The following is a 16,867-nucleotide window of genomic DNA, read 5'->3' as shown; positions in this document are numbered from 1 at the left end:
TGACCTTAGTAAATGGCAATCTTATTCAAATGCAGGTTCTGGCCAGGGTCTGGGCTGGATCCCAGATTCTGCATTTCTGACAAGCTCCCAGTGCTCTCACAATGCCGGCTGAGGGCCCTCCCTTTTGAGGCTTGAGGGTGAAGATAAGTTAATATCCTTTTAGGACTTCCTGGAACAAAGTGCCCTGAAGGTGTTCAGATAATACCTTAATGTGGATTTCCTTCTCTCTTGCGCAGTATTATGTCCTTCTGTTTATTGCTAAATATAAACACCTACCTGTGTGGATCCTGGAGGCTCACGGTTTCTGTTATACAGCTGGGCCCCTCTGTTGAAGGAGCTTGTACTCAGCACCTAAACATAGTAAGGCGGACAGCCCCCTGTCCTGGTGCTGAGGGCTACAGGCCGTGGCAGAGAGCAAGCCGAGCGTGTGTTTTGAGTTCCGTGGAGAACTAGCATCCCCATACTGACTTTGAAATGCTGAGGATTAACACATGCTCCAGATGCGGACTGCATGAGGAAGTCTGGACTTTTCCTGCGGGAGCCGGGCCACTGTGGAGATGGGCTCCTGTTGGTGGTGGGAGGCTGGGCTGTGCCGCTCTCGTAGCTGCAAGGCTCCTGCATCCCCCGGCGGCGGAGGCCGTGGAGGAACCCGGCGCTGGGGCGGGAAGGCAGCGGGAAGAGACGCTCACAGGCTTGCCGTCACACCACGCCGCTGTGGCCATTGTTTCGGGAACATGCTGGTCTCATTTGGCTGCGTTTTGTGGGGCGTTCAGCTCCTGCTTTCTTCCATTTGAAGATGATTGTTTCCTGGGGAAACAGGGATGCCACGTTGATCTGGGTGGGGCTCCGGGCCGGGAATAAACTGGAGTTATTATTAGGCCACCCCTCCCAGCCTGTGTTGTGGGTGGAGCGGTCCATCCGGCAGCGGTGGCACACGTGAGAGAAAGTGTCCATTTTATTTTATTATTTTTTAAAATATATTTTATTAAATTTTTTTACAGAGAGGAAGAGAGAGGGATAGAGAGTTAGAAACATCGATGAGAGAGAATCATCCATCAGCTGCCTCTTGCACAGCCCCTACTGGGGATGTGCCTGCAACCAAGGTACATGCCCTTGACTGGAATCAAACCCGGGACCCTTCAGTCTGCAGGCCAACGCTCTATCCACTGAGCCAAACCGGTTTCGGTGAAAGTGTTCATTTTAAACTGCTCGAGCGTCCTGGCACAGGTGTATCGGCCTTGCGGAGATGGCACGGGGACGGCCCCCAGGAGCCGCGGGGAGAAGGGAGGGCAGCTCACCGGGGCACCGGGAGAGGTGATGGAGTGTTGGAACGTTTCCTCGAGTGGCTGTTGCCCTAGGATGCCAGAGGCGAGGAGTTTCTATGAGGGGGGGACACGTTGGAAAGGGCACTCCTGGGAGATGAGGCTTTTGGGAGTCCTTGTAGCAGAGCAGACCTTAAGTTGGCAGGAACTGGCACGGAAAGCCACGGGGCCATGAAGAGAGTGTTACACCCGGCTCATGGGGACGGAGGATGAACAGGACAGCCCAGAATGATCAGCGCTTTTCACATTTTTAAAGCCAGGTGCTAATTATGTGCCAAAGGTGTTATCTCCTTTGATTTTCAATAAACCTTAGGGCAGTGGTTGGTAAACCACGGCTCTTGAGCCACAAGTGGCTCTTTGGCCCCTTGATTGTGGCTCTTCCACAAAACACCATGTGTGGGCGCACATACAGTGCGATTGAAACTTCGTGGCCCATGTGCAGAAGTCGGTTTTCGGCCCGGGCGAGTCTGTTTTGAGGCGGTGGGGGTGTGGGTCGCAGGTGGCTTGTGAGCCACAGTTTGCCGACCACTGCCTTAGGGCATGGTGTGGGACACAGGGGGCCCCTGGGGGGAAGGGGACATCTTTCAGCAACCAATATACATTTTAAACCCTCAGGGGTGAGTGATAGTGTTACTTCCACCTCCCAGATGTGGGAACTGAGACTCAGGAAGGACAAGAACTTGCCAAAGGTCATGGCAGAATGATGGAACCAGATGAGGCCATTCGAGTCCGGAACCTACTTTCTTAGACACCGGTCTGCGGTCCTTAAAGAAAAGAATGGGGGGAGAGAGGGAATGGGAAAATAAATAAATAAATAAATAAATAAATAAATAAAATCTTCAGCATAATCCGGTGAAAGAAAGGAAGGAAGGAAGGAAGGAAGGAAGGAAGGAAGGAAGGAAGGAAGGAAGGAAGAAAAGGATGGAACCAGAACCTTAGAGTTCAGATGTTTTTTGCTAAAAGTGTTTATCACTGGACTCATGAAGCACACATCACGCACAGTGACCCAGGGCCCGTCAGACCAGATGCAGGCAGTGAGCTGAGACCTGCAGCAATGGGAGAAGCCACTGCCTCCACTTACAGAGCCCTTCCAGGGCTGCAGGCCCGGGCTTGAGCCGGAGCTGAGCCTCCCCACAGCGTTAAGCAGCCCAGACTATTCCATGGACAGAAAAAAAGACACAGAGCGGGACAAACGTCAGTGAAGTTGTCCAAGTCGCTCAGCCGCTAAGGGGCTGTCCTTCGGTATGGAAGTCAGCTCCTGGGTGCTCTGCGCGGCTGCCTGTGAGCGCCAGGGCCAACGAGGACCAGGCCCGGGACCGGGGCCTGCAGGCTGGCTCTCCAAGACAGCACAGGAGTCTGGAAGACACACCCATCTTCCTGCTGTCCTCCGTCACCTCTTTGTTTCTCCAGCCCGCCCGGTGCAGGCTGTCCGCCATGCAGCTGCAGGGGAGTCATTCATATCCAAGTCTGTGAAGTCAGACCTCAGACCACTGGCTCTTAAACTTGGCTGCACATTGGAATCCCTTGGCGGACTTTCAACATTGTTTGATGTCATGGTCCCCCCCTCCAGATAACCTGATTTAATTGGTCTGAGGGGGGCAGGCTGGGCATCACGCTTTTTCTTTTTTATTGATTTTTTTTTTTTTTTAATAGAGAGGAAGGGAGAGGGATAGAGAGCTAGAAACATCAATGAGAGACAAACATCGACCAGCTGCACACCTCCCACTGGGGATGTGCCCGCAACCAATGTGCATGCCCTTGACCGTAATCGAACCTGGGACCCTTCAGTTTGCAGGCTGACACTCTATCCACTGAGCTAAACCGGTTTCGGCCATTACGATTTTTTCAAGCTGCCCAGGTGATTCTAGTATGTAGACATGTTTGAGAACCACTGAATTAGACTACGCTGCGGATGGCATACAACCTGCTTGCCCTTCGGATTTGTCCTGCTCACCCCCATGCATGATCTCCAGCGACCTGAAACTGCTCATAGGAGAGATCACAGGTTAAATACATACTTCTCTGCCTTTGGAATCATTTTCCCGCCAGGATTGAGCCTGAGGTACTGATTTTGGAAGCTCTCTTACACGTTTTGCATCCTCCTGAGGGATGAGGGAGAGACAGGGGTCTAATCCTGTTGAAAACTGGGACGTTTTTGGTTTTTTTTAAAGGTCACTTTATTTTTTCTTTTTTTTTAAAAAAATATTTTGATTTTTTACATAGAGGAAGGGAGAGGGATAGAGAGTTAGAAACATCGATGAGAGAGAAACATCAATCAGCTGCCTCTTGCACTCCCCCTATTGGGGATTGCCCGCAACCAACGTATATGCCCTTGACTGGAATCGAACCTGGGACCTTTCAGTCTGCAGACCGTCGCTCTATCCACTGAGCCAAACCGGTTTCGGCAAAAACTGGGACCTTTTCAAGGCTGCTTTTGGAGGCGACCCAACTCTGGTGCTCTGCCCAGGGTGAGCATGCTGTTTTGATCCTCGGGCTAAGAGTGATTTAGGCCTTCAGAAGAATCTGGCTCATTTCCCCTGGTGCCTAGGTCATTCCCTGGTTATAAATCAGCCACCATTAGCAGCTGCATTTTACTCTCTCAGGCCGCAAGGGAACTGTACAGTTTTTACTGGATTAGCAACTTAATTGCACTAAATATAGCTCCAGTGCTCCGAAGAAGTTATGGCAGCTCCCAAAGGTGTCTGGCTTCCCCCACGCTGCCCCGCTTCCACCTCCCCAAACTCAAGGAGCAAGTTCAAACCCTGAACAACTCAAGCTTATTCAATCCCAGCTTCTGGGATGAACTGTGTTTTGCGCATGTCGGTATCATCAAACCCTGCCATATGCATTTAATGTCTCTGTTTCCATAACAGCTAATGCCCTTCAAACGGGAAGATGGGGGAGACCCAAAGTACCACAAGACCCAGAGAAATGAGACAAATATGTGACACATGCAAGTCCGTGGTGCCGAGGCTCAGCCAGGAGGTTGCCTGTTTTACAGCTCACATGCTCTGTAAGTCATTGATGGTCCCCTGCTGATGGATGCATTCGTAGTTCTAAAATTACAAGTCCAGCTTCTTTGGCTAAAACCTTGCATCTGGCATGTGTATTTATACTTGGCATTTCAAAATTAATATTTCTGGTTCAGCAGAGGGATTCAAGACAAACATTTTCTGAAAAGTTCCACATTCTTGATCAGATATTTTGAATCTAGACCAAAATGAGAGAGAGAAAGAGAGAACCAAGTATGGAAGAGGCTGCTAGTTGCTTAGCTAATGTCTATTCTACTCTTTCCCCTTTGTAATGGAACAACAGTAACAAATATGGCTACATTTACCAGAATACTTTGCTAGTATGGCCATGGTCAGTGAGGTGGAAGTGGAAGGATAACCTGGAACTCCCAAGGAGGCTTCTTTATAAGAGTTGAATCTGGTGTGACGTGTGCCCTTTTTCCTTCTACCTTCTGGCATGTAGACACAATGGAGCTTCAGCACCATCTTTGATCAGGAGATGACTTTAAGAGGAAAGCCAGGTGCTAGGTGAAGACGGCAGAAAGAAAGGAATATGGGCCGCTGAGAGCCAAGGGGTCAACCCTATACTACCTACCTCTAAACTTTTTATACATGAGAGAGAAATACAGTGGGACCTCTGTTCTCTAATTTAATTTGTTCCGGAAGGCTGTTCAGAAACCAGTAGAAATACTGTAAATTGAATCAATCTTTTCTAGAACCCCAAATGTTTTAATGCTTATATACAGTACATGTCTAATGTACTTTTTAATCTATAAATAAACGCTTTAAAAACAAAGAGGACATGAAATGTAAATGAAAATTTAACAAAAAGGAAAAGAAATGCACGGTAAAAAATGAAAATTTAATAATAAGCAGCAACAAAAGCTAAAGACAAAACAACAACAAAACCACCATGAAAATATTCACAGCACAGTATCCTGAGATGTTAGCAGCGGTAAAGTGACTCATTCTCGGACATTCTCTCTTTTGTTTGTTGCCTGAGAGATGCATGACTAATCATACAGGTATCGGCATGAAAGGTTTATCGGGCTGAGAAATGAATTGTTGCGGTTTGACTGTAAACTTGTTTAAGTTAGTTGGGTCTTTTAGCTGTATGAAAACAAATCCAATTCTAAGTGATAGATTATGGTAGAGTAAAATTAATAGAAAAGTCATTCTCAAACTATACCAGCACAAAAATGTCAGTCTTTCTGCTGGAGAGAACAGCATTATTTGAAAAAAAAAAAAAGGTAAAAAACTGTTTCTTGTGCTCGGCAAGGTTAAGCAACTTGCCTGAAGTCACCCCGTTAACAAGCGACAGAGCCAGTATTCTAATTCAGCCTATGCTCTCACTTGAGCCTGCTTTCCCTCTAAAGTGAGCATGAGTAATAACTACAGCTCTGTAGCGTTGGCAGTTTTTTATCGACAACATTTTATGTTTGATCCTCAGCAGTGGTGAGGTCTGGCCTGAGTCCATCCCAAACCCAAAGAGCCTGAGAGAGATTTGCTTACTACAAAGATGTTACCCCTTTTGGAATTTGCTGGCCTTTGTAAGTGAGGCTTCTGCGTATCCTTCATCCAGCTCCCACCTACGATGCCCCCAATAAGTGGAAATGGACTCTGTAACAGGAAGGAAGGACAGCTCAAGTCCCTTTTCCACAGAAAGTTACATTTGCTTGGAGGATTTTAATTATAGATAGTTCCATGGACAAGATTTGTTGGCCTCCTACAACTATACTTCCAAAGCCAGCCAGTCGCTTTATTGATACCATGATAAAGTAACATGAGAGAGCATTCAACGACTGACAGGGATAATCGGGGAAATGAGATGTGTCAACCCACCAAAGCTAAGGAGCGGGGAGTGGGGAGAGGGAAGCCTCATTGTTTATTTGGGCCATCCTGGTTCACTGAGCATGGGTGACAATACAATGTACTCAAGAGAAGTTTAATTCCTACCCCAGAAATACCAATTATGTGACAAGCTGTCTGCTTCTCTCTAGATGCTGAGCATAGTCTGTTATCCTAACGTGGGGCCCACAGCAGAGCTGTGAGGACAGTGTTAGGCCTGGAGTGAGGTGGTCGCCTCCCTGGACCCCCGGGGCTCCAAGGGCAGGCATACCCAGTGCTGGCTTCCCCCTGCCAACACGATGGGCTTCCTAAGTGCTTGTTGCTCAGAGAGTTGAACAGATTTCTGGGTGTTTATAATAGTGACCCCGAATAATGTTTTTGTAACAGCACACCTTAAGACAGTGGTTGACAGAGAATAAAACCCAATCTTAAAAAAATACATATTAAATAATTATATAATCCACATAAAGCTGGACCTTTTGTAGTTTGCATGTTCACATATTATCACACTTAAAGGAAGAATAATTGGGTTCTGCCACATGTGACAGAAAAGCAAAATAATCGTGGTTATACAACATTTAAAGATTTACTTCTCTCTCATTTAAAAGAAATCTGGAGTCAGGCAGCCTCATAGTCACTGGGGACCCAGCCTTTATTTTTCTGCCTATCTTTGTAACAAGTAGCCTTAATCCTCAAGGTTGCCTCTTGGGTCAAGGTGACTGCTGGGGATTCTGTAGTCACATACAAGTCCTAGTGTTCAAGAATGAGAAAAAACAGAAAGTCAAAAAGGAATTCGTCCCCGGCTCTCTCTTCTCCAATAGTCTCTCAGGAAACCTCCTTTGAAAACTTCTTACTTCCAATGATCTAGATCTTAACCACATGGCCAAACTTAGTTGCAAAGGAGGCTGGGAAATAATCTTTTAACTAGGAACATTGCCACTCCCCCTCCCCCTTAATAATATAGGCCAGAAGTCTCAACCTTTTGGTCTTGTGAACCATTATATCTTTACAATTTATTGAGGAGCCCCAAATGCTATTATTTATATAAGTAACATCTATTAGTATTTACCATGTTAGGAATTAAAACCAAATATAATATTTATTCATTACACTTTAAATGCCTTAAAATTGTATGTCAATTATACCTCAATAATAGGCACACACTAAAAAACCAGCTCTAAGACCTCCAAAATTTTAAAAAATAAAATTTAAATTATAACTATAAAACACTTACATGTTAAATAACATATTTTCCAAAGCAAAAAAATCAAAAAGTTAGAAGGGTGTTATTGTTTTCCATTTTTGCAAACTTTTTAAATATTTGACTTCACAGAACACAGCCAGATTCTCATATTTGCTTCTGCATTCTTCTTCATGCTATCTTGCATTTGCAGAGTTTGGTTAAATTATATAAAGAGAATCTAGCCTCATACAGATATATAGTTAGAGAATATAGAATTATTTTAAAAGCTTTTCAGGTAATTGTGGATATTATTCTTTGATGCTATACCAAAACTCACCTAGTTGTTTTTTAAAGGCTAGTTGCAATGTGACACCTGAAATCATATCAACGAATACTTTGTATTCTCTTACATTAAAACCCGCTGGTTTATCTTGCACTGGAAATGGATTTTTTTACCTGAGAATGGTTTTGTAATACTGTGTCGTGGTCATGAGGAAAATATCTGTTCACTGAGTTATGTAGACAGTTCAAATGTTGATATATTTTTATGATATAAAACTTTTTAAATCACGTTTTGAAAAAGAAATACCACTACGAATCTCAAAAGAAAAGCCCACTTTGGGGGATGTTGTCAAGCTCATGATGACAAATATAAGTTCTCAAGGATTTCGGTTTTCACTTAAAATGTTGAATGTTATCATTGGCAACCAATGCTGTCAGTTATTTCCCTTGGAGTAATGGGCTGATTTCGTTCAGTTTTGAGAAAATGTCTGCCAAGAACTTAAGTCTCCGTAACCACCCTGGCTCCGGCCACAGGCCTTCAAGGACCACAGAGTGAGCTGGGAAGTCAGGGTATTACTTGCGCAGAGGGACCAGAAAGGTGACCCCCCACTAGGGAGCCCCCAGTGGCCTCTCCGGGGTGCAAACGAGGTGCAGACACGCTCTAATCTAAACCTGTCGTCTGCCTGGAGCTTTTAGACAGGGCTTTTTGTTTTCCCTCTGCAGTCTACTTTCCCTCTGAAAAATTCCGAGCGTGTTTGTGTGGCTCCCGTTCTGGCTGATGAGGGATGGAGGCTCCTTCCTGGCTGAAGTGGGATCAGACCAGTCCCTGAGGTCCAGCAGGAGGAGCCCTGGCCTGGCCCGGCAGCAGGGGGCACCTGCTGGGAGGGGGAACTGATTCTCTCTCATACCCATTTGTCCAGCGTGGGGACCTCTGCAAAGTTGTCCCCTGCAGCTGCTCTGAGGAGGAATCAGTTTACTTCGGTTCCCCTGGTTTCACCCCTAAAGGTTCAAAGGTGGGGCTCTTTGGTAAGCGAATTACTGTTCGCCATGAACTGTCCTTTAGGTATGAAGGTGGAGGCTGGGTTGAGGAAAACTTCAAAGAAAAGAACTCTGTGGAATCGGACTCGTGACTCGGTTGTGTGCTGCTATCATGTTACTATCATTGATATTGGTCAGTGTTTACCTGGTGTCAGACATTAGCCAGCAGAGGATTGTAGCAACAACATATACTGTATATGCTAAATGTAAAGTGATCTTCATATGGCAGTGTATTTGTCCACATGGGTGTATGTGTACATACCACACTAGTACCTGTATGCTTCACGTATGTTTAGCTGTTACATATAGAAGCAGCAGTGGCGATGAACATTATTTCCGTTAGGACCAAGAAGATGATGTTGACGGTAAAAGTGCATAGAGTAAGATCATTTCCTTTCCTCCTTCTTCTGTTCTAAAAATAATTTTACAAACAGGTAATATATGAACCTGGTTAAGAAGTTTTAATTCATTAGCAGGGTGTAAAATGAAGAGTAAGTCTCCTATCTTCTGCCCCGGAAATGATTATCACAGTTCTTATGCATTCTTCAAGAGGTATTCATCCATCCCCCCTTTTTAAAGGTGTTCTTTTAAACGAATGAATGGGAGGGTTAATAGGAAAAAATATCTGTCTTCTTCCTTCATCTTCATGTGCAGCCCCTGGTGTGTAGGCACAGATTCCAGCGCACATGCCTGTGATTTACACACGTATTGGGTTTATGTCGGAGGACAAGTTCTTTGTTATAAGAAAACTTCTGGAATCTAGAAAACGGATTTCCTCCCCAGTTCATCTGGTTATTAATCTTCCTAAAAGCTCAAGACAAACACAACTCCCCTATCTGAGACCTCTGCGGTCTCCGAGGCAGGTGAGACTCTTTCTGTGGCGTTGTCTTCACTTTCTGATTTGTCATCAGTTCTGAGAGGAAGCCAGTCAGGGCTTCTTTAGTTCAGCTCGCTGTTGATTTTATAACCAACTGCTGACTGCTTGGGACATAAAACTCCTGATGATTTACAAGTAGTAAGTGAGCAAGAAATCCATAAATCACATACTATACGAAGGGAGTGTAGGGGATCACATATGCGCTCACTCACACACACACACTCACACACACACATTCACCCTCAAAAGGAGAGTTGCAGGCATATGCAGAAAAATAGATTCACTTTTAACTTGAGAATTGAGAGCTTGTTGGTAAGAGGCCCACAGTCAATAACCTCTAGAAGTTAAATTACAGCAGGTAATATTATAATACAGAGCAAGAGGCTTTGCCCTTTAATTCTTAAGGAGGAGACTCTAGTTCCCACTTTAGATATGTTCAAAGGAGTTTTTCTGGTCTCTGGAGGAAAAAAACATTTTTTTTTTCCTTTCTAAAAACGTTTTACTGACCAAGCCAAAAAATGCTAAAGGTTGTCAGAGTTTTCTGATACTTTTGAAACTAATCTGCAACAGATATTTCTCAACTAAACACTCACTTAAAGATATTTTTCTTTTCATGTACAAGTTTTTCTGGGCCTATATTTAGAAAAATATTATAATATGCTAAAAGTAGGGGGAAATAAGTTTCCAATTCCAAAGGATACCTAGAGTTTCAGGGAGCCGACAAAGAAGGAGATATAGAGTAAAAAATATCTTGAAAAACATTTTTGTTTGGAAAGTGAAATTTAATAAATATGGATCTGCTACCATGTCTAGGGTGCCAGCTGTCTACCTCCCCAAAGATAGTGTACTACAGCTAGAAATGATGCATTATTAGCAGAATGGATCCTGATTCAAACAAAACAAAGAGGTAAAAATAAAAAGTAGAAAATTGGCCTGGCCTGGCCTGGCCTGGGTGGTTCAGTGGTTGAGTGTAGACCCATGAACCAAGAGATCACTGGGGTACATGCCCAGGTTGCAGGCTCAGTCCCCAGTAGGGAGGCATATAGGAGGCAGCTAATTGAGGATGTTTCTCTCTGATCAATGTTTTTCTTTCTCCTTCTCCCTTCCTCTCTCTTCAAAAAACAATAAAAACTTTTTTTTTAAAGTGGAAAATTGGGGAAAGTTAAACACAGACTAGATACTTAATGACATTAAGAATTGTACATTTTTTTAGGTGTAATGGTGTTGTTGGTTTGTTTTTTTTCTTCTTTATCTTTTAAAAATACACATGGAGTATTTTTGAGTGAAATGATTTAGTGGTTTAGATTTGCTTTAACACTCCAGTTGAGGGACTGTGGTTGGGGGTATAAATGAAACAAGATTGGCCATGAGTTGAGGTTACGTGATGGCTACATAGGTTTCATATACTATGCTCTCTGCTCGTGTATTTACTTGAAATTTTTCATAGTGTAGAAAACAATGAAGCAGCTAAGTTGAGCGAGAACGTTCCTTACCTATTTGGAGAACTCATTTGCCCATTTCACATTTGCTGTTCAACAGGCACCATGAGCCTGAGTGCCGAGTGCTGGGGCTGCAGACAGCACCCTGGTTACCGGGACAGGCGGGCACACTCCTGAGCGCTGGGCACAGTCACCTCAGTGATGTGTGTGAACCTCTCTTCTCTCAGCTGGTAAGAAGGTACCCACCCCGTGGTCACTGTGAGCAGTCTCTGTTTGGAGGAGAAACACCAGCTGCCCTGGGGTGCTGGGCTTCATGGCAACCCTACTCCACCGATCCAACAGTAAACATGCCGAGGTGAGGCCCAGAGGTTAGAAGCTGAAAACAGACACCCCTGGCCAGCTCTTCACAAATAAGAGTCTTTGTTTTCATACTGTACCCCGCCCCACCCCCAAAACGTAGGTAGAGCAAAAGGGCTGGCTTTGTCACGGAGATCTACTTACTGCGCATTTGAAATGTAGACCTGTCTGTGCTGCCGGGCTCAGTGGAGCCAGAGGGAAGTTCTCCGCCCCTGAAACACCTCGGAGTCCAGCCAAGGGCGAGGCGGCCACACGTGGGTCCCAGGGGAGAAAGGAGAGCTAAGAGCTTCACGAGAGCTTCTTCCCCTGGCGTCTGGGCCTCGTTTCCCAGGCCGGGGCGGTCCCTTCCCCGTTCCACCAGGATTGTCCGCCATCTGCAGCCTCTCCAGCCAAGAGGAACCCGCGGGCTGGCGGGAGGTTTCCAGAGAACCTCAAGTTCTTAAGAAACCTGTCTCCTTTGATTAACAAGATCTTTTAGCTTAATTCTGGATTCCATGTAGCTCACCAGAAAGTGCCCACGCTTGTGGCCCCACGGAGGCTGCGGTGGAGGAGACCGAGGTCCGCTGGCGCTCTGGTCACTTAGATCTGAACGTTGCCAGCAAGACCCTCTATGCTACACCCTCTATGCCTCTGGGTCTGGCCCAGAGTAAGTGCTCAGAGTCAGGTCATGGGCATTATTAAAACCCTTCTGTGGCTTCCCAGCCGCTCTGTGGACACCTACCAAAGTGTTTGACAAGGCTGACAAGGCCCTGGGCTCTGGCCTGGACACTGAGCTTTTGAGCACTTGGGCTATGGCTGGGCCCTTCCCATACCATAACCACGGGGTGGATAGGGTGTCTGGGCCAAACTCCAGTCTATCATTCCCACATCCCCGTTCTCCATTCCCCCCTGTAAGATGCTGAGAGGAGAGAAAATGGCAACACCCAGGCAACAAACCAGGCGCTCGGCCATGAATGCGCCCTCCCTGGTCACAGACCCGAAAGAGTCCGAGTTCAGGGGCCACTCGGGGCTTCCTGTCACACCGTGTGCAATCTCCACACAAAGACAGAAAGAGCATTGTGGGATTGTCCTGAGGCAAGAGAGCTGGTGGGTGTAACTGGCCAGGCACTGGAAGGCAGCTCTGTCTGAGGGTGGGAGCAGCAGTGAAATACAGGATTACACAGCCTGCAGAGCAGCCCTACGACCTCTCCCACTCAGGGGATGTGCCAAGCGTCCCCTCCTCCTTGTACAGGTATCGGCTACTCAGTTCCCAGGACAGTCCTCTGAGCCCAGGACGCCAGCCATCTGGCTATCCTTATAAATGTTACTCCCTGGGGCAAGGTGTGGCGAGGACCTTGACTGCACTCCCCAAGCAAACTCTGTGCCTCTCCTGGCCAGTTCAGGAAACCCTCCTTGCTGTCAGAGAATAATGATCAGTGAAGCTCTTCAAGGGCAGAGCCATATCTGCTCTTCTGTTGGTCCTGACGCAGAGTAGATGCTCCGTCAACAAATATGGATGGAATGAACGCATTCCTATTTGCTGACCCCCGACGGTTGCCGGCCAGCCTCCCACCTTGAGCTCCCGAAGCGGTGAGCGCCGATGCCCTGTCCTCAGAAGCATCAGTCACTTCTCCAGGTAGCATTCTTCCACTGTCTTAGAACAGGGACCATTTAGCTGCTGCTGTCTGGAGCTACAAACGCCCCCGAGCCACTGCCTTGCATATGGGACTCCTGGCGTCACCCAGACAGATTGGCTGTCCTGCCCTCCCAGCTTTCACACTAACATCTTTTTCCAATTGGCACATCCCTTCATGCCAAACCCAAGCCCAGGAATACAGCACTGCAGGACGGGTGAGAGTGAGGAGGGACAGGGGTGAGGGAGGCGGGCATGGGGGCCTCTGAGTCTCACTCCTGGTAGGCACGCTGCTGGTGAGGCTCAGCCATGGCCCCATCATCCAACGTCCTGCCCAGAGCGCAGGCCCTCAGCTGGGGGTCCAGCATTTCTTGAAATGAGTGTAAAGTTGGTTTCTGTGAACCCAACTGTATTTTTCCATCACATCCTATCATCGAACATAAAAACGAATTTCCATATGAGAAGATTTTGTTCCCGAGATAGAATAAAAATCACAATAATATGCCATGGCCTATGTGAATCATGTCCTTGGAAAACTAAATATTTCTGATAAAAATAGCATCAAAACTTTAAAGGACAGCTAAATCCTCTCTGTTTGGGGAAGCCTCCCTTTGTAGCCCAAGGAAAATCGTTTCTTTTAAAACCCTGATGATTTTAACTGTCTCTTCCAAAGTCCGTGAGTCTGTTCTGGTTGTTTATTACATAGTCCAGATTCATGGAAATTAAGGGCAGCAGAGTTTTGTTTTGTTTTGTTTTGTTTTATAAAAGAGATGAGCTTGTTTTGGCAATGATTGTTTCCATGATCCGTGATTTCCCAGGCATTGGCATGGCAGCTCCGTTCTCTCACTCCACAGACTCCTGTGAGGTGCTGAGAGAAGCCCCAGGTTCCGCCAGCACTGCGCCCAGGCAGCTCATGCCCAACCCCGATCCCAACCTGGGCGGACACATCGAGCCTAAACTTTCCCACAAGAGCATCTGCAGCCAAGAGTCCCTGCGACCCAATGATAACTTAAGTATTTAATGACATCATTGTCCTGTTCTTATTTATTTGGTATGGTTCAGATACCTGTCTAATATCTAACAGAAGATATTCTTTATTTCTTATTCCATTTATTTGTTTGTTTATTGCAGCCTTTAAAATACCCAGAGTCCTCAGGGATACCTGATGGGATATGCAAATCTCCCCTGGGAACTGAGAAGGAAAAGCCTGGGAAAGCCACAGTTTTCTCTTCCTGCCTCCCTCCCAGCCCACTCTCACGGCTGTGGATAAACAGTTGAGATTCCTGCTGGTGGGCATGCTGTTGGTGCACTGTCGGTGGGGGAATCCCTCGCTGTATCAGAAGGTAATTTATCCTCCTCAGCCTAATTTTTACCAATTTGAGACATTTCACCTCCCACCCCCCTGGAATGGTGTCTGTCAGGCTGCCAGGGCTGCTCTGCTGTCTACCTCCTGAAGGCTGCAGCACAGAACACTTCATTTATCAGCAACAATGACTTGAGCGCTACTCCCTCGGCGGCAGCGGCATTAGTCTATCGAGGGAGGGAGAATATCTCCTCATAGGGGGGAGGAGAGAAGCCGGCAGAGTCCTCACCTCCCCGCTGTGTCTCTTCTAGCAGCTCAGCATCAGGGCTGGACCTGAAATGTGAGTGGAAAACACAGATGCGTTACAGCCCACGGCACCGCTCCCAGAACCAACACCCCCTGCCTGGCAAGAGGCTGCACAGAGATTGTATTTGCCCACCGCTTCTCTAGAGACCAAACACAGCCATTGGCTGTGGCGGTGACTGCGGGAAGGAGAGGGTCCCCACCACAGACACCGTACCTGTCATCTCCGCCATCCACGAAGGCAGGGTAATCCTGGTCGTCGACGAAGGCAGAGTTCTCCGAAGGGTAGATGGTGTAGTACTGAGGAGGGCTTGGCGTGGCAGTGGCCACCACTCCAGGTGGTGGTGTGAGGCAGCAAGGGTTCACCACAGGCTGCAGGTACGTGGTGTTCACCCCCAGGGGCTCTTGAGAGCCGTAAGGGGGAGGGATATACTGCACCACAGTAGCCCCGTGGAAGGTGATGGGCTGGTTGATACCAGTGAAAACAAACGATTGTCCTCCTGCCGCCTGCTCCATGTCAAGGACCCTTTCCTCGCTCTCTTTGCACAACTGGCAGGAGAGCATCTGGAACTTGCACACAGCAATCAGGATGAAGGTCACCCCGACCGACAGCAGGATGGGCCCGAGGAGCTGGGTCCATTCAAAGTGGGAGACCCCTTGGTATTTGATCCAGCCTATGATGGTGAACGTGATCCCCACCAGTCCTAGGAATACGCCTGAGAAGAGTAAGGTGGCCCCTGCCTTGTCATCGTCGGACACCTGGATGTCCGCCGTACTGGGTGTGTAAGGAGTGACGGAAAACACGCTGACAGGGAAGTCCTCCAAGGGCCTGCTGCCCTGCTCCATGGTTCTCACACAGCCACCCGTTCCTTAGAAGGGAAAGGGAGTGTGAGAGCTCCTAAGAGCAGAGCACACGGTCACAGGTTCAGATTAGTTATGGGAGAACTTTGGGCTTCTGTGGTTAACAGAGTAGAACAGGCAGAAGCCTGAACTTTGTGTAGAAAAATAAAGGTCTGAGAAGTGAAGCCTGAAGTTTTCTCATAATTGTCAATAATTGAAGGTCCCTGTTTTGCAACTCAAGCTCTCTCTCATTCACATTCATTCATTCACAACATGTCTATTGAGCTGCCTTATGTGCTAGCACAGTGGTCGGCAAACTCATTAGCCAACAGAGCCAAATATCAACAGTACAATGACTGAAATTTCTTTTGAGAGCCACACTTTTTAAACTTAAACTTCTTCTAACACCACTTCTTCAAAATAGATTCGCCCAGGCCGTGGTATTCTGTGGAAGAGCCACACTCAAAGGGCCAAAGAGCCACATGTGGCTCGAGAGCCTCAGTTTGCCGACCACTGTGCTAGGAGGTACTTTTATAGACACTTAGGCACTGTTCCAAGGCCCTGTTCCAAGGCCCTGTTTGTGTCTTACCAAACCAGGATTGTAGAAATGGCAATCCAGGTCTCTTGATGTATCAACCCCAATTTTCCTGCTGGGTCAGCTCATTAGAATCAGGCAGACTTGCCCTAGTTGGTTTGGCTCGGAGCATAGAGTGTTGGCCTGTGGATGGAAGAGTCCCAGGTTCGATTCCAGTTTAAAGGCACATATCTCAGTTGTAGGCTCTTCCCCAGACCCTGCCCTGGTCAGGGCCCATGCAGGAGGCAACCAATTGATGTGTTTCTCTCATATCAATATTTCTCTCTGTCTTTCCCTCTCTCTAAAAATCAATGGGGAAAAAATCCCCAGATGAGGATCAGGAAGGAAGGAAGGAAGGAAGGAAGGAAGGAAGGAAGGAAGGAAGGAAGGAAAGAAGGAAGGAAGGAAGGAAGGAAGGAAGGAAGAAAGGAAGGAAGGAAGGGAGGAAGAAAGGAAGGAAGGAAGGGAAGGGAAGGGAAGGGAAGGGAAGGGAAGGGAAGGGAAGGGAAGGGAAGGGAAGGGAAGGGAAGGGAAGGGAAGGGAAGGGAAGGGAAGGGAAGGAAGGAAGGAAGGAAAGGAAAGGAAAGGAAAGGAAAGGAAAGGAAAGGAAGGGAGGGAGGGAGGGAGGGAGGGAGGGAGGGAGGGAGGGAAAGGAAAGGAAAGGAAGGAAGGAAGGAAGGAAAAAAGAAGCAGAGTTGACCAGTGTTCTCTTCCCCACTTCCCATGTGCCTTTTGCTTTCAGCCTTTGGGGACTGATTCCAGCTTCAGGACAGGAGGGGTGCCACAGGAAACCTCCCCATGCACCACATCACTGGCGGAGGATGAATGAGCATCAGGCATGACTTAGCATCAGCGGACACATGCTTCAGACCCTCGCT

At 47.1% G+C, this 16,867-nt stretch overlaps 1 protein-coding gene across 1 annotated transcript; it reads right to left on the bottom strand.

Annotated features, from left to right (window-relative positions):
* Positions 1-14,074: 14,074 nt before the first annotated feature.
* TMEM174 (transmembrane protein 174) lies at positions 14,075-15,541 on the bottom strand. The gene is made up of 2 exons (XM_036410173.2): positions 14,793-15,541; positions 14,075-14,605 (listed from the first exon to the last, which is right to left on the bottom strand). The coding sequence occupies exons 1-2, from the start codon at positions 15,419-15,421 to the stop codon at positions 14,500-14,502; spliced, it is 735 nt and encodes a 244-aa protein (XP_036266066.1). The 5' UTR covers positions 15,422-15,541; the 3' UTR covers positions 14,075-14,499.
* Between the last annotated feature and the right edge of the window lie 1,326 nt (positions 15,542-16,867).

The sequence above is a fragment of the Pipistrellus kuhlii genome, unplaced genomic scaffold, assembly GCF_014108245.1.
Source record: "Pipistrellus kuhlii isolate mPipKuh1 unplaced genomic scaffold, mPipKuh1.p scaffold_m20_p_4, whole genome shotgun sequence".
In the NCBI taxonomy this organism is placed as follows: Eukaryota; Metazoa; Chordata; class Mammalia; order Chiroptera; family Vespertilionidae; genus Pipistrellus; species Pipistrellus kuhlii.
The sequence above is the reverse complement of the archived record's forward strand: the minus strand, read 5'-3'. Positions and strand labels throughout refer to the sequence as shown.

What these genes read in the sequence shown, in the direction of transcription:
- TMEM174 (XM_036410173.2), bottom strand. Translation starts at nt 15,421, where the DNA reads ATGGAGCAGGGCAGCAGGCCCTTGGAGGACTTCCCTGTCAGCGTGTTT. An exon ending in GTGGATGGCGGAGATGACAG is followed by an intron (nt 14,606 to 14,792) that starts GTACGGTGTCTG and finishes CTCACATTTCAG; the next exon opens with GTCCAGCCCTGATGCTGAGC.